At 36.1% G+C, this 27,129-nt stretch overlaps 1 protein-coding gene across 2 annotated transcripts in view; it reads right to left on the bottom strand.

The window, feature by feature from the left end:
- Positions 1-3,085: 3,085 nt before the first annotated feature.
- LOC127832015 (DNA-binding protein P3A2-like) overlaps positions 3,086-27,129 on the bottom strand; it is a 35,942-nt gene continuing 11,898 nt past the window's right edge. For both annotated transcript variants that reach the window (XM_052357155.1, XM_052357154.1), the window contains exons 3-9: positions 25,283-25,394; positions 22,225-22,360; positions 15,680-15,826; positions 15,197-15,355; positions 14,439-14,684; positions 13,765-13,951; positions 3,086-5,439 (exon numbers count right to left, since the gene is read on the bottom strand). In XM_052357155.1, the coding sequence (XP_052213115.1) occupies positions 5,150-5,439; positions 13,765-13,951; positions 14,439-14,684; positions 15,197-15,355; positions 15,680-15,826; positions 22,225-22,360; positions 25,283-25,394 (1,277 nt within the window). In that variant the 3' untranslated portion in view covers positions 3,086-5,149. The remainder of the gene's footprint in view (positions 5,440-13,764; positions 13,952-14,438; positions 14,685-15,196; positions 15,356-15,679; positions 15,827-22,224; positions 22,361-25,282; positions 25,395-27,129) is intronic.

Here is a 27,129-nt window from a genome sequence, read left to right as displayed (position 1 = left end):
TTCACGTGTTTTCACTTCAAACATATAGAGAAAAATACCCCGCCCACTGGCGGCCATGTTTTTTCACCGATCTCGACTGTTTTCGAACTCGTCCGAGATATCAATAAAACCAATGTTTTGACCAACTTTCATGATGATTTGGCACAAATTGTGACTTCTAGAGTGTTACCAAGGTTTCTCTTTAGCCAAATAAGGAAAACTGCCCCCCCCCCCCCCCCCTGCCAGCCATATTTTTTAACTGACCGGAACCATTTTCAAACTCAACTCTCATATCAAGGAAACAAATGTTCTGACCAAATTTTATGAACATTGGGCCAAAAATGTGACTTCTAGAGTGTTCACATGTTTTCACTATATACATATAGAGAAAAATGCCCTGCCCACTGGCGGCCAAGTTTTTTCACCGATCTGGACCATTTTCTAACTCGTCCGAGATATCAATAAAACCAATGTTTTGACCAACTTTCATGATGATCGGGCAAAAATTGTGACTTCTACAGTGTTTACAAGGTTTCTCTATAACCAAATAAGGAAAACTGCCCCCCCCCCCATTCGGCAGCCATGTTATTCAACTGACCGGAATCGTTTTCAAACTCAACTCTCATATCAAGGAAACAAATGGTCTGACCAAATTTCATGAAAATTGGGCCAAAAATTTGACTTCTAGAGTGTTCACATGTTTTCACTATATACATATAGAGAACAAGATGTGTTTGTGAAACACAATGTCCCCCTATATGACGTTTGACCTTGAAGGATGACCTTGACCTTGACCCTTCACCACTCAAAATGTGCAGCTCCTTGAGATACACACGCATTTCAAATATAAAATTGCTAGCTTCAATATTGCAGAATTGACATTACATGAGCAATTTTGACCCATATATTTGACCTTGAAGGATGACCTTGCCCTTTCACCACTCAAAATGTGCAGCTCCATGAGATACACATGCATGCCAAATATCAAGTTGCTATCTTCAATATTGCAAAAATATTCATAAAATAAGCGATTTGGGTCACATATATTTGACCTCTGACCTTGAAGGATGACCTTGACATTTCACCACTCAAAATGTGCAGCTCCATGAGAGACACATGCATGCCAAATATGAAGTTGCTATCTTCAATATTGCAAAAGTATTCATAAAATAAGCGATTTGGGCCACATATATTTGACTTCTGACCTTGAAGGATGACCTTGACCTTGACCTTTCACCACTCAAAATGTGCAGCTCCATGAGATACACATGCATGCCAAATATGAAGTTGCTATCTTCAATATTGCAAAAGTATTCATAAAATGAACAATTTTGGCCACATATATTTGACCTCTGACCTTGAAGGATGACCTTGACCTTTCACCACTCAAAATGTGCAGCTTCATGAGATACACATGCATGCCAAATATGAAGTTGCTATCTTCAATATAGCAAAAGTTATTGCAAAATGTTAAAGTTGGCGCAAACCAACCAACCAACAGACCAACCAACAGACAGGGCAAAAACAATATGTCCCCCACTACTATAGTGGGGGACATAAAAATGCCCTGCCCACTGGCGGCCAAGTTTTTTCACCGATCTGGACCATTTTTTAACTCGTCCGAGATATTAATAAAACCAATGTTTTGACCAACTTACATGATGATTGGGCAAAAATTGTGACTTCTAGAGTGTTAACAAGGTTTCTCTATAGCCAAATAAGGAAAACTGCCCCCCCCCAGCAGCCATGTTATTCAACGGACCGGAACCATTTTCGAACTCAACTCTCATTTCAAAGAAACAAATGTTCTGACCATATTTCATGAAAATTGGGCCAAAAATGTGACTTCTAGAGTGTTCGCATGTTTTCACTATATACATATAGAGAAAAATGCCCCGCCTACTGGCGGCCATGTTTTTCACCAATCTGGACCATTTTCGAACTCGTCCCATATATCAATAAAACCAATGTTTTGACCAACTTTCATGATGATCGGGCAACAATTGTGACTTTGAGAGTGTTAACAAGGTTTCTCTATAGCCAAATAAGGAAAACTGCCACCCCCCTGGTGGCAGCCATGTTATTCAACTGACCGGAATCATTTTTAAACTCAACTCTCATATCAAGGAAACAAATGTTCTCACCAAATTTCATGAAAATTGGGCCAAAAATGTGACTTCTAGAGTGTTCATATGTTTTCACTATATACATATAGAGAAAAATGCCCCGCCCACTGGCAGCCATGTTTTTTCACCGATCTTGACCATTTTAAAACTCGTCCGAGATATCAATAAAACCAATGTTTTGACCAACTTTCACGATGATTGGGCAAAAATTGTGACTTCTAGTGTTTACAAGGTTTCTCTATAGCCAAATAAGGAAAACTGCCCCCCCCTGGCGGCCATGTTTTTTATCTGACCGGAACCTTTTTCAAACTCAACTCTCATATCATGGAAACAAATGTTCTGACCAAATTTCATGAAAATTGGGCCAAAAATGTGACTTCTAGAGTGTTCACATGTTTTCACTATATACATATAGAGAAAAATGCCCCGCCCACTGGCGGCCATGTTTTTTCACCGATCTGGACCATTTTCGAACTCGTCCGTGATATAAATAAAACCAATGTTTTGACCAACTTTCATGATGATTGGGCAAAAATTGTGACTTCTAGAGTGTTAACAAGGTTTCTCTATAGCCAAATAAAGAAAACTGCCCTGCCCACTGGCGGTCATGTTTTTCAACGAACCAGAACCACTTTTGAACTCGACCACTATATCATTAAGGCAAACATTTTGACAAAGTTACATGAAGATTGGGCATGAAATATGACTTCTACAGTATTTACAAGGTTTTTCTTTCTTTTTTTGAACTAGTGACCTAGTTTTTGACCTGGCACAACCCAGTTTTGAACTCGGCCGAGATTTTATTGGGGCAAAGCTTTTGACCAAGTTTCATGAAGATCCGACATGAAATGTTGCCTCTAGAGTGTTTACGAGCAAATGTTAACGGACGGACGGACATACGACGGACAAAGACCGGTCAGAAAAGCTCACCTGAGCAATCAGGTGTGCTAAAAAGTTAGGAAACAACAAAAAAACATTAATACATTATAACATTTTAATAACCCAAATAAGGATGTATATATATTTACAATGTCATTTAACATAACAGTTAACACTCAACACAGCAAAAAAATACAAACCCATTGATATTACTTTTTCATATGCTTACTTAAAAATTTATTCTGTCATTAGACTATTTCATTTTGCTAATCGTGGAATAACAAAAAGACTTAACTTATATCATATTAATATCTGTAAAATCATTCCTGCGAAAATAATATTGAGCAACATTGTCAATTTAATTCAAACTACCACTAATCAAAATTACTTGCTACATAAAATCTAAATATTTCATTTTACATATATATATATTTTATACTATCATGCAAAAATGAATGCATTTTTTTATAAAAAAAACAAGTGTAAAAATAGTATGAAACTAATAAAACTTATTTTCAAAACATTTTTCCCCAAATTAACCCAAAGCTCTTCTGCGCCCATAACATTTTTTACCACTTTTTTGTGCTTTAAGGCTCAGCCATGAGGGAGACGTGACTTCTAATTACATGAGGGAGAAGTGACTTCTCCTTTTGAGATTTAATTTGAGCCAGTAATGACTGATAATATATAAATTAAGTTCAGTTAAATGCAATAACACACCATAAAGTGTGTTTGTTCATATTTATTAATGTTTTCCACCAATCTGCCAAATGTGAGTTGTTTCTGATTGATCATACTGATGATGGACAAGGTGTGATGAGGGGAATAAAATAAGTTAACAGTTTATTAAACACTGAACAGAAACCACTTCTCTTTGAGTTACCTCACTTCTATAATTTCAAATGAGGGAGAAGTCACTTCTCCCTATAATTTGAACATAGGCTGAGCCATGTGCTGAATGTCATATATGGTTTTATAAATCACGATAAACACACTATAAAATACAGAATGAATCATATTTACATAAATGCTTGGCAATATACCAGTACCCAGACAAGGACCTAAGTTTACCATCACATGTAGAGCCTGCATAATTGGATCGCAGATATAAGTACAAGAAACCGTCGGAGACGGGTGATGCTCCCCAAAGGTTTTTTTGGTCACAATATTGCACTATATATTCACATAAAAGAAAACGTCTTGAGGGGCATAACTTTGGACAAAATAATACGATGGATGGTTTAGCAACTTAAAAATTTCAAAGGGCCATAACTCTCTAAATAAATCATCTAACCAGAACCCACAAATAACGTGTGCATCTCTTCAAGGTAGTTAAGCTTCCCATAAAGCTTCATTGAATTCCAGTCAGTAGTTAGGGAGAAATAGCCCGGACAAGAATTGCACTATATGTACAGTTTATAGGAAATTTCAAAGGGCCATAACTCTGTGAAAAATCATCCCACCATAACCGACTGATAATCTGCACAACTCCTGTTGGTAGTGAAGCTTCCCATAAAGTTTCATTTAATTCCCGTAACAAGTTGCTGAGAAATAGCTCGGACAAGAATTGCACTATACGTACAATGGAAAATTTTAAAGGGCCATAACTCTGTGAAAAATCATCTGACGAGAACCGGCTGATAGTATGCACATCTCCTCTTGGTAGTGAAGCTTCCCATAAAGTGTCATTGAATTCCGGTCATTAAATAAAAAAGAAATAGCCCGGGCAAAAATTGTGCACGGATGGACAGACGGACAGACAGACGCACGGACAGACGAAGCGCCGACTATATGCTCCCCCAAAAATAAATTTTGGGGGAGCATGAAAAGAGATAAACATATTGATGCCACACTTTTATCTGATAACTTCTGAATACTATCAAATAAAAGAGCAGGCAAACAAGAATAGTACCTGCATCAGTACTATTCGTTCAACTACCGGTAAATGAAGCAAAACGTCAACAGATGAAAGTTGAGAAATATCAAACAAATTGAGAAATGTTTGACATTTAATAAAACATTTAAATTTTATCCCAGCTGAATAAAATTGAGAAAACAGCTTTGTAAACGTTTCTTTATAAACTAATTTTTGAAGTACACTACCAGATCCCTGAACTTTGTTCAACTTTTTTTTTAAACTGCTGCCCAAGAGAGTCCTACCTCAACTAAGAGGCATCATTTTCAAATTTAACATTGTTTACACATATAACTGGCAAATCATTGTGACTGTCTTGGTGAGCTACTTCCATCATCTGTTGCTGCTGTTGCTGCAGCTGGTAAGACTGTTGCTGCATATGTTGATGTTGATACTGATGCTGCAGCTGCTCTACTGAGGTATGGGACAGTCCTTGGGAACTGGCAAGAATCACTTGTGTATTTCCTAGATCAATTGAGTTGGCCTGAGAACTGTTTACAAGTGATTGGTAGATGGAGGCTGGTATAGTCATGATACCGGCTGAAATTAATAAAAATTGACATTCGATTTGATATTCATGTTAGTAATAATACTGTTATAATACATGCAAGACTGTAACATACAACTATTGAATACTTTGAAACAATTTATTTTCGTCAGCACTAAATTTCCTCACTAAAAAAATGACTATTTTGACAGCACTTAAATTCACTAATTTCTGATTTTGAAAAAAAGTTGAGTCAGTAAATATCAGATTTGTTTGTATAACATGTCCGCGATAAATCGCAGATTCGTGGTTGCGACAAATCGTGGTGGGGAAAAGGGAGGACACTGGAGAGTACTGTTTGTCAGATGCAAATTAAATAGTCTTTTGCTATCAGGTGATAGTAATGGGCCCTTACAATTTTATTCCATTGACAAGTTCATTGTTATAATTAGTGGATTAGCGGGACCAAATAACCGTTACGAGTGTTTGAAACAATGAAGCCATGCAATTGCCAGTAAGTCAACATCCTTGAAAAACAAAATACACACAATGGGTAATAAAGTTGTAAACAATTAGCGCTAATCATCACTATTCTACCTAAACGAAGTGAACGCCTTCGTTACAGTTTGACTGCATCCGCATTTTACAGCAATGCCATGTGCCAGTCACTGTCTAATGTGTCTAAACCTTGGTGTCTTGATTACAAAACACACAGAGTATGTATGCATGGATTACGTTGGATTTTGATGTCTCATGCCTACAGTAATCTTAATTTTGTTTAAAAATTGGACATACTTATTTGTTAGAATCTTAAAATTTGTCACTTGGTCTACTGATGAAATAGACAAAAAATAATGCATGACGAATAATAATGGTTTCACAGTAATTCATCTACATCCGATACATTCAATAGCAACCTTGTCTTATGCGACCACTTTGAATCCCCCCCCCCCCCCAGCGTTTTCACTCTTTTTTTTATTTTTTATTTAGCGACTTTTGTCTTACACGACCAGCAACTGCTGATTTTCGAGTATTTTGATGGCAAAATATTCTATTTAGTGTCCACATGGTGATATAATTTGAAAATCTGTTGATCGTTAAGGGACAAACTTGATCGCCGATTTATTGTCTGTTTGACATTATCAAAGGAAAGCCGTGTCCTGTCAAGAAGCCATAAAACAACACTTTCTCGTTGATAAAATTGGTTCCTTTGTCTTACTCAACATGCTAAACCAACTGTGAAATAGCACATGCATAGCTCTGTCTTTTGAATCTTTAACTGAAATGAGAATGAAGGTGAAGTTAAAGGTTAAGAGCTCTAACCAATGCATTGATATTGAACACGTTACTCAGGCATGTTAAGCCCTAATTATTTGCAATCGTAATTATTCGGCATAAGCTTTGAAGCAATGAATACATTTGTCTCAGCTTTCTGTGAAAGTTCCGATACACCAACTTCCTGAACATTTCCAAAAAAATGGGGAACTTTGTGTTTACGAAGTTCTTTAACACATTTATTGTAAAAACGGCAGTGTTTTGTTGGATAATTAAAAGTTATAAAAGTGCAAGGTAATGATTTGTTTAAATGTACTTATATCTGGATTATTTAATATAATTTATACTTTAATTATGTCACAGAATTGGTCTATGAATTTGATACTGACAATGATATTACTTTTTTTCCAGAATGGTCTTTTTTATTTAAAGACCATTTTATAACGAGACCACTTTTGGTTACTCCCTTTTGTGGTCTCTTAAAACAAGATTGACTGTATTTTTAATAAATTCTAACATGTGAGAACAATGGTACACATCGAACAAACATAAACAGGCTTCTTTTGGAACCAAAATTAATATGGGTATTGCTGAAAATGTTTTAAATAAATATTTATATCACCAATTTTGCACATCATAAAAACTATAATATTTGTATTAGGCCAAACAAAACAAGACTATTGCCAAGCAATATAAGTCCCCTACCGGTTCCACCATTGTCAGATTTTTATTTATTTTTTTGTTGTTGCCATAGCAACCAGAATTTTTGACGTAGGAACAAAATGAAATGATGTGCATAATGTCCTTATTGCCATCTATCCATATTTCAAGTTTCATGAAAAAATATTAAGAACTTTTAAAGTTTTAGCAGGATCCAGAAAAGTGTGATAGACAGACTGACAGACACACAGAGTGCAAACCATAAGTCCCCTCTGGTGAAACTGGTAGGGGACTTAAAATAGTCTTGGTTAAGGGAACATTGCCAGAAAAATGTAGGAGGGTAGGTAGTATTTTGTTGTTTTTTTACCAGTCCACTGATTTCAGGGTGAACAAGAAATGTATTTGTTAGAAACACCATGTCCCCTTCTGCGCCGCTTTGAAGCTATATATTTGACTATGATGACCTTGACCATGACCTTTCACCACTCAAAATGTGCTGCTCCATGAGATACACATGCATGCTAAATATCAAGATGCTATCTTCAATATTGCAAAAGTTATGGCAAATGTTAAAGTTTAACGCAAACACACAAAAACAAACCAACAGACAGGGCAAAAACAATATGTCCCTAACTATAGTGGTGGGGGACATAAAAAGGGTCAGTTAATGCACCGATGATTGTTAAAACACTGACTAAATGATTATCATTTTAAGTCATTGTCTATTATTCATCATTTCATCATTCCTAGCTCTTTATGCACCTTTTGCCTTTTAATCACCCTCTGTTTTAATGCTAACCTGCGTACAGAATTCACAAAAGAGAACACGTCATGTATTCATTTTTAATCCATAAATACAATATCTCTTTATATTCATAAAGGTATTGCATTAATCACATATTAAAATGATTGTTTTGTAGTACATATTTGCCTTTTGTGAATTCTGTCAAAAACATGTGTACATGGTGACATGGTGAATGGATTCACAGAGACCCATGTAAGGCATTAGCTAGGTTTTGGTGTACTTCATAACAGTGCACTCAGGTCCTGAGTATGTATAAAAACCACAAAAATGATCCCAAAGTAACCAGTATTAATTTAGTAGTGTTAGGCCGAATTTGGAAGTCACTGGTGAACTTCAGAAAAGTCACCGATGGACAAAAGAGAGATATGTGCATTGTGCTAAAAATAGAATTCTATTTTCTGTAGTTGAGATGCGCCAAATTTTGGTTTATTTTGAAGTAAGTTGATGGATTTATTCCAATCGGTGTTAGACATCAGATAATTTATCATTGATGATTTCATCTCTTGCATTTTCCTGTTTTAATTAGCATTGTTTGGAACAGAATCTACCAAAATGCAAACGTCCGGGTAATGTAAACACTGACGGACAATTTTAGTAGTTAATAATTCAGTACTTCAATTCCGGTGTTAACCATGTTAACATCGATTTCAGGGCTTTTTTTCCTTATTTGTGACCTGCCGAAAAACGGCCCTTTCCCCTCTTAAATTTTTTTTCTCTCAACAGGTAAATTTTACCCCAGATTTCTTTTTTTTTCCCTTAATTTTTTTTTTTTTTTTTTTTTTAACTTTAAATACATTATTAAACCTGGTCCAGTGTAGAAAATATAACATATTGCATAATTAAATTATCTGTTGCCTTGAATTTGTTTCAAAAACAGCAAAATATGTTAAATTGATTATTTAAGACTTTCCTTATTTTCCCCAAAATCCTGAGTTTTGCGTGATTTTTTCCTCAAAATCCAGCATTTTGCTCGATTTTTTTCCCCTCAAAAAAGGCCAGGCCCTTTCCTCAAAATCAGATAAAAAAAACCTGGATTTTTAGCAAATATTATGGTATGAATCTATTACTTGGAAACCGAATTGTGTTGAGATGAAATTTCTTTTTTTGTGGTCACAATTTGCAATGTTTATCGCCAACATTAGAGACGCGGACGCCGCCATGTTTATAAAGTGTACACGAATGGATCTGTTGTAATCAGATACAATGCCCTATCGGTAAAACTCGTACCGTACTGTACCGTACCAGCGAAAAACATCGCCATAGGGTCGGGGGCAAAAAAATAGGGTCGGTCAGGTTCCCTGAACCAAGACTTTTTTTTGGCCTTAGGCTTTATTGAACAGTTAGATTGATGCAACTATTAAAATGGAAGTTTTTGATCATAACAATTTTGAAAGATGTTGTTAGAGAAAAAAATACATCAATGTTTATCAGTTATTCATTATGAAACAGCATATTCATCAATTATTTTGGTTTTGAAAGCCAACTACCTTGTGAGTTGATTATGACCCTTCCCAGTGTTCAGCTGGCAAATGTCTGCTTTTACTCAACCCACTGCTCAATACATAAACTTTCAGACTCTATCCATTCCCTAATAAGCCATTGTAATCACCATTTCTATTTTCAAAATCATAATCTAGACATTATAGACTATAGAGAATAATGTAAGAATTTCATAAACATTTGCTTTTAAGGAAGTACCGTCTTTATCCTAATGTACGCTCCCGCCCTAATAAACGCGCCCCTATCGTAAAATAAAATGAAGGTGTGATCAAAATATTAGCGCCCCCTTTTCTCGGCTGCTAAGGGGTAAAGTAATTGCATTTTATTGACAGAACGTTCTTTTTTTATCAACAAGGTACAGTACAGCTCACGCAAAACCAACAAATTCCGCGATACGCGGAGTTTGACGACATCAAGTGTTCGCGGAGTTGACTCGGCATCGACCATCTGGTTGCCGCCTCTGTTCACCGAGACAGGCCTCAGCATGATGCTGAGGAAATTGTTGGTGATGTGACACTCCGCGAACACTCTTATTAACTATAATTTACCTAGTATAGAAACTGATTACAAGTTCCGAATCATAAAGTTTATTCAATGTAGATTAATTTCGTTCGGACATAAACTATCAAAGCCAATCCCCTCCCCGACAAACAAAATTAATTTGTCTGTAGAACAATATGGGATTGTTGTTGTTGTTGTTTTCAAATTTCAACATGTATTTCACATCTTGACAGTTTTTTCTGTCTTTTTAAATGCTGCGTATAAAACAAAACCGTGTTCGCACCTAGCTGTAGGATACTGCACCTTGATGAGTGATAATTGCGTGTTTGATAAGGCAATTAACAGTTTGAAGCCATAGAGAACTCATAACTGATTGTAATAATCGTATTTTCCCCAGAGTCTCTCGATTCTCCATTACATACGTTTCAACTGTCTCAATGGCATACATGCAACTTCTCCCGTCTTTATCCATTACTCGATAATCTCGCATATGCCCAATTTCCATTTTTAAAAGCAAATTCTGGTAAATATTGATGATAAAAGTGCTCAATTTGTGCATATGCTTCTATTTAAAGATTTGATGAAATAAGCGCCCAATCAGGACAGTTGTATTACAACATGCGTTAATCACCTGACATGGTTTGCACTTGTTATGTACAGCTATTTTCGGCTTCAAATTCAAGCCACATATACATAGTGCACGTGAATTAAATGAATTTCTTTGTTCTGAAAAAAGCGCGCAAAAAATTGGCGTGGGTGTATTTATTTGTGAATTTTCATAGCGGGTAAAACATTGAGATCATTAATTTTAATTTCCACTAAAAGTTTTGTTGTGAATTTCAACTAAATTACCGGGGTATGTCGCGAATTACTTGGCATTGACATTTCCTCTAAATAAAATATAATTCAAACACGCTATATCGTTACAGTTACGCTGTTTCAATTTCTTTATTATTGAAACAATTATTTTATTGTATACTGACTGCACACAAGTGTCGTGTACATTTCATATTCGTCTGCAACGACCAATAAACAACTTAAATCGGGACGGCAGTATTCCCACTGAACACGCAGTTCATAATCAGAAGCAATGTGTAAATTTAAATTTAGATGCACATGTACACAAGTCAATTTCTGAAAATCGGGAAGAAGTGACAGTAATCATTTAAAAAATAAACCAACATTTGATTTTATTCAAATGGTCAACATTATTTATATTTTTGTCGTCTTTGTATTTAAGCAACTCGATCTTATGCAAAAAGATATCGTTTTATTTCGATGTTTAATGCAAGTCTCGTTTCCGAGATTAAACTGTGTAAATTTCTTCGATATGGTTACTGACCTACATTGTTTTGACAGATGACTTCCGATGGTAACTGTATGAAGTATGCAGAAAAGCTGACGAAATGTTAAAACAATCGCGTATAAATAAGAATAACAGGGTATTATCTGTATCTGTTTTGTTAATTCGAAATTCTTTTATTCCGTAATTTGAAAAAATTTTAACATTTGTTAAAGTATACAATCAATATTTGTACATATTTCTCCTCGGCGAATCGCCTGGTGTCAAGACGCGGCGTAATTCGGCGGATCGATGCCGAGGCAGAAACAGAATGATAATGGGATGCAGTATTCTGGTAAAACTAATTGTTATATGTTTACCATTGCTCCATGAACTTGGAACTTTTCGCAAATACCGGTAAACATATTTTACGTGTCAGTTCATGTTATACCTAAAGGGGGGGGGGGGGGGGGGTGAAATAAACGCACCCCCTTTGTGATTTGCATCGCGCCCGGGCGCGTTTATTAGGATAAAGACGGTACATGTAAAAATTATACTTGTGGACATCAACTTAATATCATAACATCTTGCACTGTCAATACATGTATCCATAATAACTGCCAATCAAAAAGCGAGTTTCAATTGAGATTCAATTCAACAAGGGTCGACCAACTATTTTAATAACATATTAAAGATACAAGTAAACTTATGTTTTTTAAAATTAAAAAAAAACAAGAGCTGTCTCCATCAGAAGACATATGCCCCTGAAAAACGCGTTTTTTGAAACCTTAACGCAGATTTTGAAACCTAAACACAAACCCTAAGTTCAAGGTTAAGGTCAAAGGGGTCAAAATTTGTGTGCGTATGGAAAGGCCTTGTCCATATACACATGCAAATCAAATATGAAGGTTACATCTGAAGCAACATAGAAGTTATGAGCATTTTTCGAAACCTAAATGCATAAGTGTGAAGAAAAGACAGACGGACAGTGCGATCACTACATGCCCTCCTTCGGGGGCATAATAAAGTCATTTGTCTGTGAAGGTAACTGAGATTTGTTTTTTGAAACGTCCTAATTTCAACAAAACACACTTGTAGCCTTGCACTATTTAGAGGCCTTCATACTTAACATGTTCATAATTGATGGTCATTAATAACAACATAATTAAAATGCTTCAGAAGACACCGGTTAATTACTTTTTCAAACAGCACTGTTAATCAAATCTGCGGATTGTAGACGAATTTAAAATATCAATTTTGGTAAATAACTAAGCCAAGCAACTGCTGACAGTATCTTCTGGGCGGAGTTCACTTTATTTGAGCTAATTATTATGAATGAACAGATTGGATAGCATGTCATGATTTGTAAGTCTGTTTTATAAGATAATAGGGTAAACGCAGATTATTGAATGCCAAAGAGACTTCTACAGCTTGTAAAATGGCCATACTTCTTAAATTTTCGGGAAAATTGTTTGCTCCCACTTGAATTAACAGAAACTCTGATGTAAGTAATTATCCCCCGCCATAGGCGGAGGAATATTATTTGGCGTTGTCCGTCCATCCGTCTGGAGCCATATCTTGGAAATGCTTTAATGGATTTTATTGAAACTTGGTATGAGTATATATTTGGATAAGAGGATGATGCACGCCAAACGTCATTGTAAACCATCTGTTAATAACGGAGTAATGGCCCTTTGTATCTTGAAAAAATGCTTTTTTGAATGTCAAATATAATACTTTTGTGTCCAGAAGCATATTCGCGGGGGATATCAATTCAACGAATTTGCTTGTTTAAATTTGAACTGATAGCATACATACAGTTGTTTTTAATTAATAGCATCATTTGTTTAGATTTATATGTATTATGAAACAATACTCATACACATTGTGTGACCCTAAATTAAAACAGTATTACCTTGCTGTATAATTTTCAAAGAATTTCTACATGTATAAATAATTGAAAATATAACACTACTTGGACTTGATATCAGCATTAATTATACATAGATTTGACTGGATTATTGTTTTAAATTGTATTTAAAGTGCTGAAAATCATGCCAATAACATCAGATTTTTCATAAACCATTTTAAAACTGAAACAATATCACTTTTACATGTGATATGTGCATGCTGTTCATATTCAAACACTATTGACCAATCTTACTGTATGCAGCAACACTTAAGTTTTTTGTTGTCTAAAAACACACCAAATTAATCCTGCATAATAATATCCATGCAACAACAAAACAACATTTAGACAAAGTTGATGTTAGTAATGCAATTTTTCAAAAGTAAATGAATGCGAGATCATGATATAAGCAAATGCTATTTCTGAACACCTCCAACAGCACTTACTGTTTGGATCTGTATTAATCTGCACAGTTTCTCCTGAGGGCAGAACAAATCTGCCGGACCCTATAGTTCCAGTGACTTCCACTCCCCCTTGCAACCCCACATTCTGATCACCGTGTGAGGTTTCTACGACAACTGTGTTCTGAGACGACATGTCAGAGGTCAACTGATTGATATTCTCCTGAGGCATCTGGATCATGAGAGCGAACTCAGTAGTTTTGAGTGAAATAGATTGATATTAGAGTAGCTAAAATCTGATAAGATAACCATGGGTTTAATACTTGATATTGTAATTAAAATGATTGGTCATTTTACGTCGAGTTGCTTCTGTTGTCTTAATTGCCAGACGCTGTATTGTGAATAACATGTCAATTATCTTAGATAGTCAATAGATTAAACACAGTGTATTAAAACCTTTACAAACAGCCAGATAAAAGCAATAGAAACTATCCCTCTGCTAATTCTGCAGATTTTCGAATATTCATATATTCGTTCCCATCCCTAGTTTTTAGGCAAAGTAACCACCAAGTATTTGGTTTTATTACAATAGCCTAATTTGTTGTAGAATTACAGTATTGATCAGAAACTATATATGTATTTTTTATGTATTATCACAATTAACAAAAGAGAGAGACCCTTCTTATTTAAATAAATATGAAGACTAAAAAAATTCTTACCGCAGTCATGGAATGCACAACGGTTGCTTGAGACCCATCTGGAAGTGTAACAACGCTGTTGGGGCCAGTGTCAATCTGGATGATAGAAACTGTGCCATCTGGGTTGTTTATTGTTTGAATCATAGTGCCGATGTAGCTTGATGGAGACATGCTGGATATTTCTCCAAAGATGTTCAACAAATCCTCTCTACCATGATGTTTGTAGCAGTTCTTTACAATTGTTCTCAGTGCATCTGTCCAGGAAACCTTGCCAAGGAATTTAAATATTAATCAAACATGTTGAAACATGCTTATTTGCTTAGTACGTATTTTTTTAAGATTCCCATGAAAAGCAACGTGTGATAGTAAAAACTGTTTGAACAATTAAATGTTCTTTTTTGTTTGTTTACAAAATTCATGTTTATAATAAATGCTGTTATAACATAAATTACATTTTCCTTAAAAAGAAATATTCTATAATTAAAGTTAAAGTGCTTGCCATAACTTTGAAAAACTATGTGATTTATTTCCAACAATGTTAAATCAACAGCTGTGTGATTATTGGGCATCCTCAGGAAAGTTCAATAATCTTTCCCCACCATACTGGGTTTAGGAAAAAAAGTCTCAGCTATATAACAAACCTATTGAAGTTTGGAACTATGAGTGAAGTATTCTTGACACCTTAAAGGAGGAAATAAACTGAAACTGGAAGAAATCAAACATCTAAACATAAGATAAAAATCTTCAAGAATAGTAATTTTATTATACTTATTTCTTACTCGTTTCTTCTGCTCCTCTGTGCGGACATCACTGCGTACATTTGCCCAAGGGACATCACTGGGCCACCAGGCAGGTCTGCACTCCATCTTACCCCACCCAGGCTTGCTTCTACAGGTGGAATATTTCAACATTTCCGGGATAAAATTTCGTAGCTGGGCCTGCAAGTTGGAATCACATGATAACTAGCTCAATATGCTTCAACTGATACTTACAAGTTGCAGACATGTATTTTTAATGAATGTTAACATTTCTCCATATTTTGCTATGTGAATATTCATAAGATTTCTTATCCCACATATCCATCATAAGTTACCTAAATTTTTAATTATCCTAAATATTAACTGACTATCAGAGAACTAAACAATCCATAACAAGACAAAACACAAAAGTTGTCTACAGTTGGTATGTTACCAACATCTTTTATGGTATTTTCTAAGCTAATTAAATATAGCTCAATAATTCAGTCTATAAAATCGATATACCTGTGTCATCTTGTCCAGTGGAGTTGGAATGCCATCGAGTGTGAGAGGGGGAAGTTCGTACACTCCTGCATCTGTGTTATTATCCGGAGCCTGTTCTGCCAATGCTGCATCCAGCTCCTGCATTATTGTACTCTTGGCATTTTTAATCTGAAAAAATAACAACTTAGAATACCTTCTTCACTAAAGTTTAGATAAAAAAAGTGACGAAATGAAGATGAAGAAAATGTCTATAGATTTGTAGAAGTACAAACTACTTAAATGCAAACAAACAGTGAATTACTAAAGCAATTCCTAGCTAAATCATTCTTCAGCCAAATTCTCCTTCTGCAATCTACCTATCTTGAAATTTTATACAGTCAATTTCAAAGATGGGAATTTATAATAGGATATACTATACTTTCACATATGGATTGTACAGGACCTCATCAGATAATACTGGACCTCATTCAACAGTAATGATAGTGTTTTTTTTACAGGCCGTTTAAGCGTGGCGCGGCGCCATGCCCTTTTTTGTAGCGCCACCCTGCCCCCTTTCAAAGCCATTTAGCGCCACGCTTCCCTTTCCAAAGGCCGCTGCCCTGCCCATTTTATGAGCACCCGCTGTTTTCCGCCCTTACTGATAGCAACTTAATTGCCCCTTGACCAAACTTCGTATCAGATTATGGCCCCAAGGTAGCAAAGATTCGCGCGGTTGTGAATAAGTCATGCGCGAATAACCCCGTGTCGATATCAATCGGTGATGTGTACTTCTGCACGATAAAATCCTGGACTGTTACTTCGGAGACTTTTGATGAAAACTCGATGTTATCCACATGGAAATTGTGCATTTCATGTTAATTCAGTTATATCTAAACCTATATATTTTTCTGCATAATTACATTTAAAACACAAACAAACAAGAGATTTGTCACAGACGTGACGAATACCCCCACATGCCGCACTGACACATAATATTTTGCATGTCGTCTTCACAAAAAACAGCGGACACCATGCTCAATTTTTAAAACGCACTAAGTAACCCCTTGACTAGTTTTTGACCAAGAAAGGCCAATGTTCTAACTTGGCCTTAACATCATCTCCATAAAACTTCTGACAAAGTTTGGTGAAGATCGGATGTAAACTACTTGAATTAGAGAGCAGACACCATGCTGAATGTTAAAAAACGCACTAAGCGACCCCGTGACCTAGTTTTAGGCCCGGAATGGCCCATGTTCAAACTTTTCCTAGAGATTATTTAGATAAAACTTGTGACCAAGTTTGGTGAGGATTGGATGTAAACTACTTGAATTAGACAGCAGACAACATGGTGAGGTTTAAAACGCACTTTGATACCCCGTGACCTAGTTTTTGATCCGGCATGACCCATATTCAAACTTGACCTAGACATCATCTAGATACAACGTCTGACCAAGTTTGGTGAAGATTGAATGAAAACTACTTTCATTAGAGAGCGGACAACATTGTGATGTTTAAAACGCACTAAGCGACCCCGTCACCTTGTTTTTGACCTGGCATGACCCATATTCAAACTTGCTCTAGACATTATCAAGATACAACTTCTGACCAATTTTGATGAAGATTGGATAAAAACTACTTGAATTAAAGAGCGAACAACCCCGTGACCTAGTTTTTGACCGGGCATGGCCCATATTCAAACATGACCTACACATCATCTAGTTACAACTTCTGACCAAGTGTGGTGAAGATCGGATTTAAACTACTTGAAATAGAGATCGGACACCATGCTCAATGTGTAAAACGTATTAAGTGACCCTGTGACCTAGTTTTTGATTTGGCATGGCCCATGTTCGAACTTGGCCTTCAGATCATCTAGATACAACTTCTGACCAAGTTTGGTGAAGATCGGATGAAAACTACTTGAATAAGAGAGAGGACACCATGCTGAACGTTAAAAAACGCACTAAGTGACCCCGTGACCTAGTTTTTGACCCGGCAAGGCCCATGTTCGAACTTGGCCTTAAGATCATCTAGATACAACTTCTGACCAAGTTTGGTGAAGATCGGATGAAAACTACTTGAATTAGAGAGCGGACAACATGCTGAATGTTTAAAATGCATTAAGTAACCCCGTGACTTAGTTTTTGACCTGGCAAGGCCCATGTTCGAACTTGGCCTAGACATCATGTAGATACAACTTCTGACCAAGTTTGGTGAAGATCGGATGAAAACTACTTGAATTAGAGAGCGGAAAACATGCTGAATGTTTAAAACGCACAAAGTGACCCTGTGACCTAGTTTTTGACCCGGCAAGGCCCATGTTCGAACTTGCCCTAGACATCATCTAGATACAACTTCTGACCAAGTTTGGTGAAGATCGGATGAAAACTACCGTACTTGAATTAGAGAGCCGACAACATGCTGAATGTTTAAAACGCACTTAGTGACCCTGTGACCTAGTTTTTGACCCGGCAAGGCCCATGTTCGAACTTGGCCTAGACATCATGTAGATACAACTTCTGACCAAGTTTGGTGAAGATCGGATGAAAACTACTTGAATTAGAGAGCAGACACTTAATACGGACCGACAGACAGACAGACAGACAAGTTCACTCCTATATACCCCCCTAAACTTCGTTTGTGGGGGTATAATTAATTCTTTATCGTTATCGTCTTTAAGATCATTAATTATTGAAGTAATTACTGAGACATATACTAATTAAACAAAACGTGAATCACGTATTAGGCGGACGTATTATACGATTTTACGTTGCTATGCGCACCTGTCGCTTACAACCTTTTAACATCAAGAATTAAATTGTGACTCTGCAAAAATGGCAAATAACGTCGTAAACGATCGCATTAACGATTGAGATCATACAATTATAAGGAATTTATGAAATTTTTGTGATAATCAACGATGCATACAAATGTTTTAGATGGCAACAACATATTTATTTGTTATCTACTCAGTGGATGTATGTCACGGAAACGAGCGTTTGCATATTAATAGCGATCAGTTTACTCGCAATGTTAAAATCTGACAAAATTATTGTTAGAAAATGGGATAACAAAAACATGGTTACATTTATACGTTAGTGGATCTGTGTATAATCAGATTCATATGCATATATTGCTTTATTACCGTAAATCCACGAATATAATACGCCCTCGTGCATAATACGCACCCCCGAGTTTGGTAAAAATTTATCGGTAAAAATTGAAAATCCGAGTAAAATACGCACTTAAAAAATCAGTGTCCGAAATCGGCCATTTCTGAAAAAAAGTGTCAGTATGTTTTTGTGTTGTGAAAATAGCAAATAAATTTGGTGTTGTCAACTATCTGTTACCCCGGTTTATTGATCGGGATGTGTTATAGTGCTGTTATGAAAGTTGCATAATCAATATCTCTGTCTATTGTTTATATTACCATTGATTGTTACCGATAACACACGGGCCCCTTGTTGACATCCGGGTCAAGCAGTCATAATTACAAAAGAAAGAAGCAGAGACACTGTTTTTTGTTTTCACATTTAATTCAATTTGCCAATATTCGGGACAATAATAATAATAAAGTAATAAGAAGACAAAATGGTTACTTCTGTTTTTATAGTTGTCTAGATGAATTACTTTTTCAATTTTTCAAGATACAAACTCGATACTTTAATATAACTTAAAATACAATTAAACCGCTCGTGTTTTTCATGATCTCTTTAATTAAAATACACTGTCATTAAGGCTAGTTTGGGAGTAAAAAAAAATTAATTATCGCCTTTCAATTTAATTTGGCAATTGGCAGACAGGTGTAATAGACTCTATTAGCATCATAAAACTAATCATTTAATTACCACTCTTTACTTCAGATATGGTAAATATGCCGTAGAAAGATAAACAGTGGTCAGCTAAGAAATATTTATTTACGGGTATTGTCAGTTGTTTTTTTTTATTTGCTAATCTCTTTATACGACTTAGCGTCCAGTCGCTATTTTGTAGGCAGACGACGATATTAACTGTGTATTCATAGTATACAGTGTCTGCGCATGAATGACCCAATATTATCCGATAGCTCCTCCCGTTCTCACGTTTCATTCGACAAGTCATTTCATGTGTAAGCGAGCTTAATGTTGATTGGCCAGCTACCATGCGCACTTCAATAACAATAAGGTCATGCGATGTCTCATAATCAGGTACAGACTGGGTTTCGTTTACTGATTGAATTGCGAACACTTACATTAAAACAAAGAGACAAATATAGAAAACCAGTCCGATATAAATTGCCGATGTTTTCAATGAAATTTTACTAGATTTTTGCATTTTCACAAATAAGATTTTTATTGAGCCAAATTCTCAATATCTTCACAGATGACTCAAATGGCAAATGACAGCGGGAGCTCCGTGATGGTGAAGTTCAAAATGGTTGCCGCAAAGCGAATAACAGCGATTAAGTTGAAAATTTGCACAGGAAAATTTTGTTCTGCTTTAAACTCGTATATTATACGCACCCCCTACTTGAAGAAAAAATCGGCAGGTAAAAAAGTGCGTATTATATTCGTAGATTTACCGTATGTTTGTCCTGCTGTTCAGTGTATTGAAACAGCATGGAACTTAAATGTACATTGCAAGGTAAATATATTAATATAAATCAAAGTAAGATAAATACCTCAAATACCATTAATTGTGCTTGTTTATATTTTTTTCCACAACGGCCTCTGATGCGATTACATGTTTCTCCCCAATTCAGGTATTCACGGAACGTTTTTGCCCTTTTTTGCCTAAACTGCGCGCCAAAATGCCCTTTTTGAAAGTAATGTGCCATGCCCTTTTGCCCTCCTGGGAAAAACACTAAATGATAATGACAATTGTTTGTTTACAGTTATCCAAACAAAAAAATGGGGTTCAAAATTTACAAACAGAGAAATACTTCATACTTTCACACAGCTTTCGACATTAACGGGAGTCTGATCCTTAAAATGAGATCTGACTACGGTACTTGTTTTTGTGTCAAGGGAGAAATTGTGAAAATTTGAGTCTTGAAAATCTTGTAATTGTCAAAATTTGAGTCGCGAATTTCCCAAAAATGTGAAAAACGGCCATTCACACATAACAAAACAAGAGGGCCAAAATGGCCCTAGTTCGCTCACCTGAGAGGAGTCGGTTAATTCAATCTTTACCAAATGTCAAACTTAACCAAGATATTGTCCAGACAAACATCCTGGTCAAGTTTCATCATTATTGAACCAAAACACTGACATATGGAGTGTTTTTGTTTTTGTAAGATTTGACCTTGTTACCTATATTTTGAGTTGACCCCCCTTACCAAACATCAAAATTTGCTTACAAAAATAAATATTATGACCAAGATTCATAAAATCTGAAACAAAATTGTGACCTCTAGAGTGTTTACAAGGATTTTGTATAATATAAAAAAAATTGAACAATCTAAGGGCTATAATTATGGCATTAATTAATTGATTTTGCTCATTATCAAACTTGACTGAGATCTTTCAGCAATTTTGATAAAGAATGCTTGAGAAATGTGAATGCTAAGAGTGTTTGCAGACAGCGGACAAAGACCAATCCTAACACCGCAAAAAATGTGACTTCTAAAATGTTCCATCACAAGGTTTCTCTCTAGTCACATAAAGAAAACTGCCCCACCCCCTGACGGCCATGTTTTTTACCGATCGGGACCATTTGCGAACTCATTTGAGATATATATAAAACCAATCTTTTCACCAAGTTTCATGATGATTGGGCAAATAATGTGAGTTCTAGTGTTCACAAGCTTTTTTACTATATAAATATAAGAAAACTGCCCCCCCCCCCCCCCCCCCCGCAGCCTCGTTATTCAACTGACCGGAACCATTTTTGAACTCAACTCCTGTATCAACAAAACAAATGTTCTGAGCACATTTCATGAAAATTGGGCCAAAAATGTGACTTCTAGAGTGTTCACATGTTTTCACTTTATACATATAGAGAAAAATGCCCCGCCCACTGGCGGCCATGTTTTTTCACAGATCTGGACCATTTTCAAACTTGTCCGAGATATCAATAAAACCAATATCAACTTTCATGATGATTGGGCAAATATTGTGACTTCTAGAGTGTTTAGAAGGTTTCTCTATAGCCAAATAAGGAAAACTGCCCCGCCCACTGGCGGCCATGTTTTTCAACGGACTGGAACCACTTTTGAACTCAACCAACATATCATTAAGGCAAACACTTTGACACAGTTACATGAAGATTGGGCATGAAATGTTACTTCTACAGTGTTTACAAGGTTTTTCTTTTTTTGACCTAGTGACCTAGTTTTTGACCCAGCATGACCCAGTTTCGAACTCGATCGAGATATCATTGGAACAAATCTTCTGACCAAGTTTCATGAAGTTCTGACAATAAATGTGGCCTCTAGAGTGTTTACGAACAAATGTGGACGGACGCTGGACAAAGACCGGTCACAAAAGCTCACCTGAGCAATCAGGTGAGCTAAAAAGCCCTGATATATAATTAATTGTAATCTTGTATGCTACATGATTATGATAAAGCAGAAAAATATATGTGTTAAGACATCACAACATACTTACCACTTGTTCCAGAGGCTGAGAACCAAACACCTTGTATGTGTTTTGATGGTTGAGATTCTTGCTGGGAGTGCAGCACAACACCACTGCCTGCTGTCCTACCCGAGTAGTGTACTCCTCAATGCACGACTTCAGTTTCCTGCAAAAAAAATACTTTTTATGAAATTTCAGATATATCATAGTTAATCGAAAGTAAAAGAGTATTTTCAATACTGATCCCAGTCTTTGAAATCATCTTAAAAAATTGATAAGACATCATCGTGTGACAGGTAAATGTTTTTATTTTCCTAAACATTGTTAACTTGCCAAAACTAAAACTCAACAACAAAAAATTCTTAAATAACTTTAGAATCAAAATTGTTAACAAACAAATCTCTTGTGCTGTTTTGCAGTTCTGTTGTTCAGTCTCATATAATTTATTTTTTAAAGGACAGTTTTTGTTTACTTTGTTGACATATACAATGAACGGATGCCTGATTAAATTAATATATAACCCTTATGCAACATATTGTTTTATGTAGGAAAGTTTAACTCACTATCAGTTTTAAACTTATTGTATTAGGAAACCCCTAAGGAAAAGCATTAAAACAGAACAATCATAACAAGACAAAAAACTCCAGACGCTCACCTAAAGACCTAAAAAACTTAACTGTTATGTGAACAAACTGTTCACATTATCTCACAATAGACTGACCAAACAGCAAACTGCCAAACAAACAACGTTTTCAGCCTATATATATATATATATATATATGTGCGTTTTGCGTTATTTGCGCATTAAAATTACCAAAAGCGCATGAGAAAAAAATATCTGCGTCTAAAAAAGCGCATTGATCCTCAAGAAAGACAAAATCGGAAAGATACTTGTCAATACTTAACACGGTTCAATTTTTTTCGCATTTTATCAGAACGCAAAAGATTATTTTTACTGTAACATCGGCTATATGTGTACTACGTCATACTACATCATTCGTATCTGCGTTTCATACTGGTTCTCTGCTTTAATTGTGCATGAACTATAAGGTTGAATAAGACGACGTTAAACCATCCAAATGTTTGCATCCGCTTTCGCTTTCTGAACTGCCAAAAATTGCACCCAAAAAGAAATTAAAACCCTGTCAAGATCAAGTAACTTTGAAGGCTGCATTTGGAATTGCCCGAACCTCCCTGGCAGCCATGTTATTCAACTGACCTTAACCATTTTCAAACTCAACTCTCATATGAATGAAACAAATGTTCAGACCAAATTTCATGAAAATTTCGGCCATGTTTTTTCACCGATCTGGACCATTTTTTAACTTATCCAAGATAACAATAAAACCAATGTTTTGACCACATTTCATGATGATTGCGCAAAAAGTGTGACTTCTAGAGTGTTTACAAGGTTTCACTTTAGCCAAATAAGGAAAACTGCCCCTCCCCCCCCCCCCCCCCGGCAGCCATGCTATTCAACTGACCAGAACCATTTTTATATCAAGGAACAGTCCCCCACCTGAAAAGCATATTTTTCCCCCGGAAATAATGATTTTTTCTCCCTCAGAAAAAAAAAAAATTCAAAAAAAATTCGCTGATTTATAGTTGAAAATTTACTCCAATATATCAAACTAGTATTTTACCCTTTTTTTCACCCACTTTAATTTTGTGTTAAATCCGACATTCATAATCCAGTTTTGACCAGATTGTCTGCTTTCATTGTACATCACTTTAACACCTGTGTACTGGGATAAACAATAACACCATTTGCCAAACATCACAGGTCATTTCGGGTGTTACCAATCTCTCTTGAATTTGCTTTGAACTGCCGAAACACACCAGTGCACACATGAAGGTGTATACAATTATAACTGTAAATGTCACAAGCCAAAACTGACCTATCTCAGCAATCTTTGCGCGTTAGATACAGTGTAAACTTCTTGCTTTTAATTTAGAGGTACTATTAAAGCTCATGCTTTCCATGAGAATGAATGACATCATTTTGTACATAGGTCTAATTTGTGCATGCTCTCTTTACAAGGTTTCTCTATAGCCAAATAAGGAAAACTGCCCCCCCCCCCCCCTGGCAGCCTCGTTATTCAACTGATCGGAACCATTTTCGAACTCAACTCTCATATCAAGGACACAAATGTTCTTACCAAATTTCATGAAAATTGGGCCAAAAGTGTATCTTCTAGAATGTTCACATGTTTTCACTATATACATATAGAGAAAAATGCCCCGCCCACTGGTGGCCATGTTTTTTCACCGATCTGGACCTTTTTTGAACTCGTCAATAGATATCAATAAAACCAATATTTGACCAACTTTCATGATGATTGGGCAAAAATTGTGACTTCTAGAGTGTTTACAAGGTTTCTCTATAGCCAAATAATGAAAACTGCTTCGCCCATTGGCGGCCATGTTTTTCAACGGACCGGAACCACTTTTGAACTCAACCAACATATCATTAAGACAAACATTTTGACAAAGTTACATGAAGATTGGGCATGAAATGTGACTTCTACGGTGTTTACAAGTTTTTTCTTTTTTTTGACCTAGTTACCTAGTTTTTGACCCGGCACGACCCAGTTTCGAACTGAGATTTCATTGGGACAAAGCTTCTGACCAAGTTTCATGAAGATCGAACAATAAATGTGGCCTCTAGAGTGTTTAATGAACAAATGTGGACGACAGACGGACAAAGACCGGTCACAAAAGCTCACCTGAGCAATGCGTTCTTTTCATTTGATCGTGTGAACTAGTTTTTCAGCACATGTAACACAGTTTAACTGGCCAAGATATCCTAGGGACAAAGATGCTGACAAAGTTTCGTCAAGTGATATCAAAAGTGTTCCCAATTTTGTTCTTTAACTGTGGCCTAAAGTGACCCAGTTTTAAATTAGACCAAGGTATCATTGGAACAAATGTTCTGACCAAGTTTCATGAACATTTGCCTGTTCCATTCGGTCTCAGTGTTCATAAGACAAAAGCTGACAATGCATGACAAACAACTGAAAAGAAGTGATCACAAATGATCTAAAAGGAATGTTTGTCTTATAAACAAAGAATGCAACAGTAAACAAACCTTAGCAATCTTGTCTGTTGACGTTTTCTTATCGCTGGATTTGTTTCAAACAGATGTGGACGACGTCTTTTGCCAGAGTTAATTGCTGCTGCAGCTGCCATACCAATTGGACCTAAAATATATGTAGGAACTTTTAAGCCATCAGGCTAAAAAACATGTTACGCTAGGTGGTACTTACTATAACAATCAGGAGAGAATTTGTATTATTATCTACTTATCTACTAATTGTATGTCTCCGTTTTAATGGGACCACCTCTTTATCAGAAGGAACATCAAGTTTCATAAGAGGACCTTTGGTCTTCCTACAAAAAAAAACATTTGAGTCTAACCATGATCTCAGACCATATGTTGGTAGCCTTTTTCCTCTGCATTAAGTTTGTACAGAAAAACAGTTCCATTCCAAATCCGATTGTCTGACCATATTCCTAAATTTGAAAGCAAAATATTCCCTAATCAGAGAAACTAATGCATGTTGCAAGTCTGAATCAAAACTGAAAGTAAGTCCCTTTCAAGTCTGATGTATACACATGCAAACCACTGCATAAGAATGAGTAAATACAAGGACAAGAAAAAACAAGTGCTGTCAGAGGACAGCGCGCTCGACTATTCGAGTGCTTGACAGTATAACCTTAGCCATGTGACAGTATAACCTTAGCCATGATGGGGAAATTGTTCATATTCAATAATTTATTAGACGATCTTTCAAAAATAAAAAAAGGAAAAAAAAAAAAAAAAATTTGGGGGGGTAGGGGGGGGGGGGGTTGAGAGGGGGGTATACATGTAATGTGGGGTGTGGTCATTTATTAGATGATCTTTCAATAATAAAAAAAGGAGAAGAAAAAATTATGGGGGGGGGGGCAGGGATTCTGGGTTGGGGGTGGGGTATTGTTTGGGTTGAATCCATTGTTGTATTCAGGTAAGTGTTGTTTTGTCAAAGTATTAATAAAATCTGATCATAAATAAAGAAGCAATGGCAATTTAAGCAAAATGTTCAATTATCAAAGTATAAAAGGGGCCATAATTCTGTCAAAATGCTTGATACTGTTGTCTGCTCTAGTTTATAGGTTGGGGTCATGATGGTTAACAAGTATGCAAAATATGAAAGCAATATGTCAAGGGACATTGAAAATAGTTGGGGTAGTACGCAAACTTTAAAATTTGCTGCATATTCTAAGTGGAAAAGGGGCCATAATTATGACAAAATGCTTGATAGTTGTCTGCTCTTGTTTATAGGTTGGGGTTATGTTGGTAAACAAGTATGCAAAATATGAAAGCAATATGTCAAGGGACAACGAAAATATTTGGGGTAGTACGAAAACTTTAACATTTGCACGCTAACGCTAAGGCAGACGCTAACGCCGGGGTGAGTAGGATAGCTCCACTATATATATTTTATATATAAAAGTCGAGCTAAAAATCTGAAAAGGAAAAAAAAACAAGGTATGTGTTTGTCAGAAACACTATGTCCCCTTTTGCGCTGCTTTGAAGCTATATATTTGACCTTTGACCTTGAAGGATGACCTTGACCTTTCACCACTCAAAATGTTCAGCTCCATGAGATACACATGCATGCCAAATATCAAGTTGCTATATTCAATATAGCAAAAGTTATTGCAAAATGTTAAAGTTGGCGCAAACAGACTAACCAACCAACCAACAGACAGGGCAAAAACAATATGTCCCCCACTATAGTGGTGGGGGACATAAAAAATTTGTTGGGGAGGGGGCTGGGGGGGGGGGGGTTGAGAGGGGGGTATAATGTGGGGTGTGCTAATTTATTACATGAGGAGGAGGGGGTATAATGTGGGGTGTGGTATTTTATTAGATTATGTATTAAAAATAAAATA

Source organism: Dreissena polymorpha, chromosome 5 (assembly GCF_020536995.1).
Source record: "Dreissena polymorpha isolate Duluth1 chromosome 5, UMN_Dpol_1.0, whole genome shotgun sequence".
NCBI lineage: Eukaryota > Metazoa > Mollusca > Bivalvia > Myida > Dreissenidae > Dreissena > Dreissena polymorpha.
This window is presented reverse-complemented; position numbering and strand designations above follow the sequence as displayed.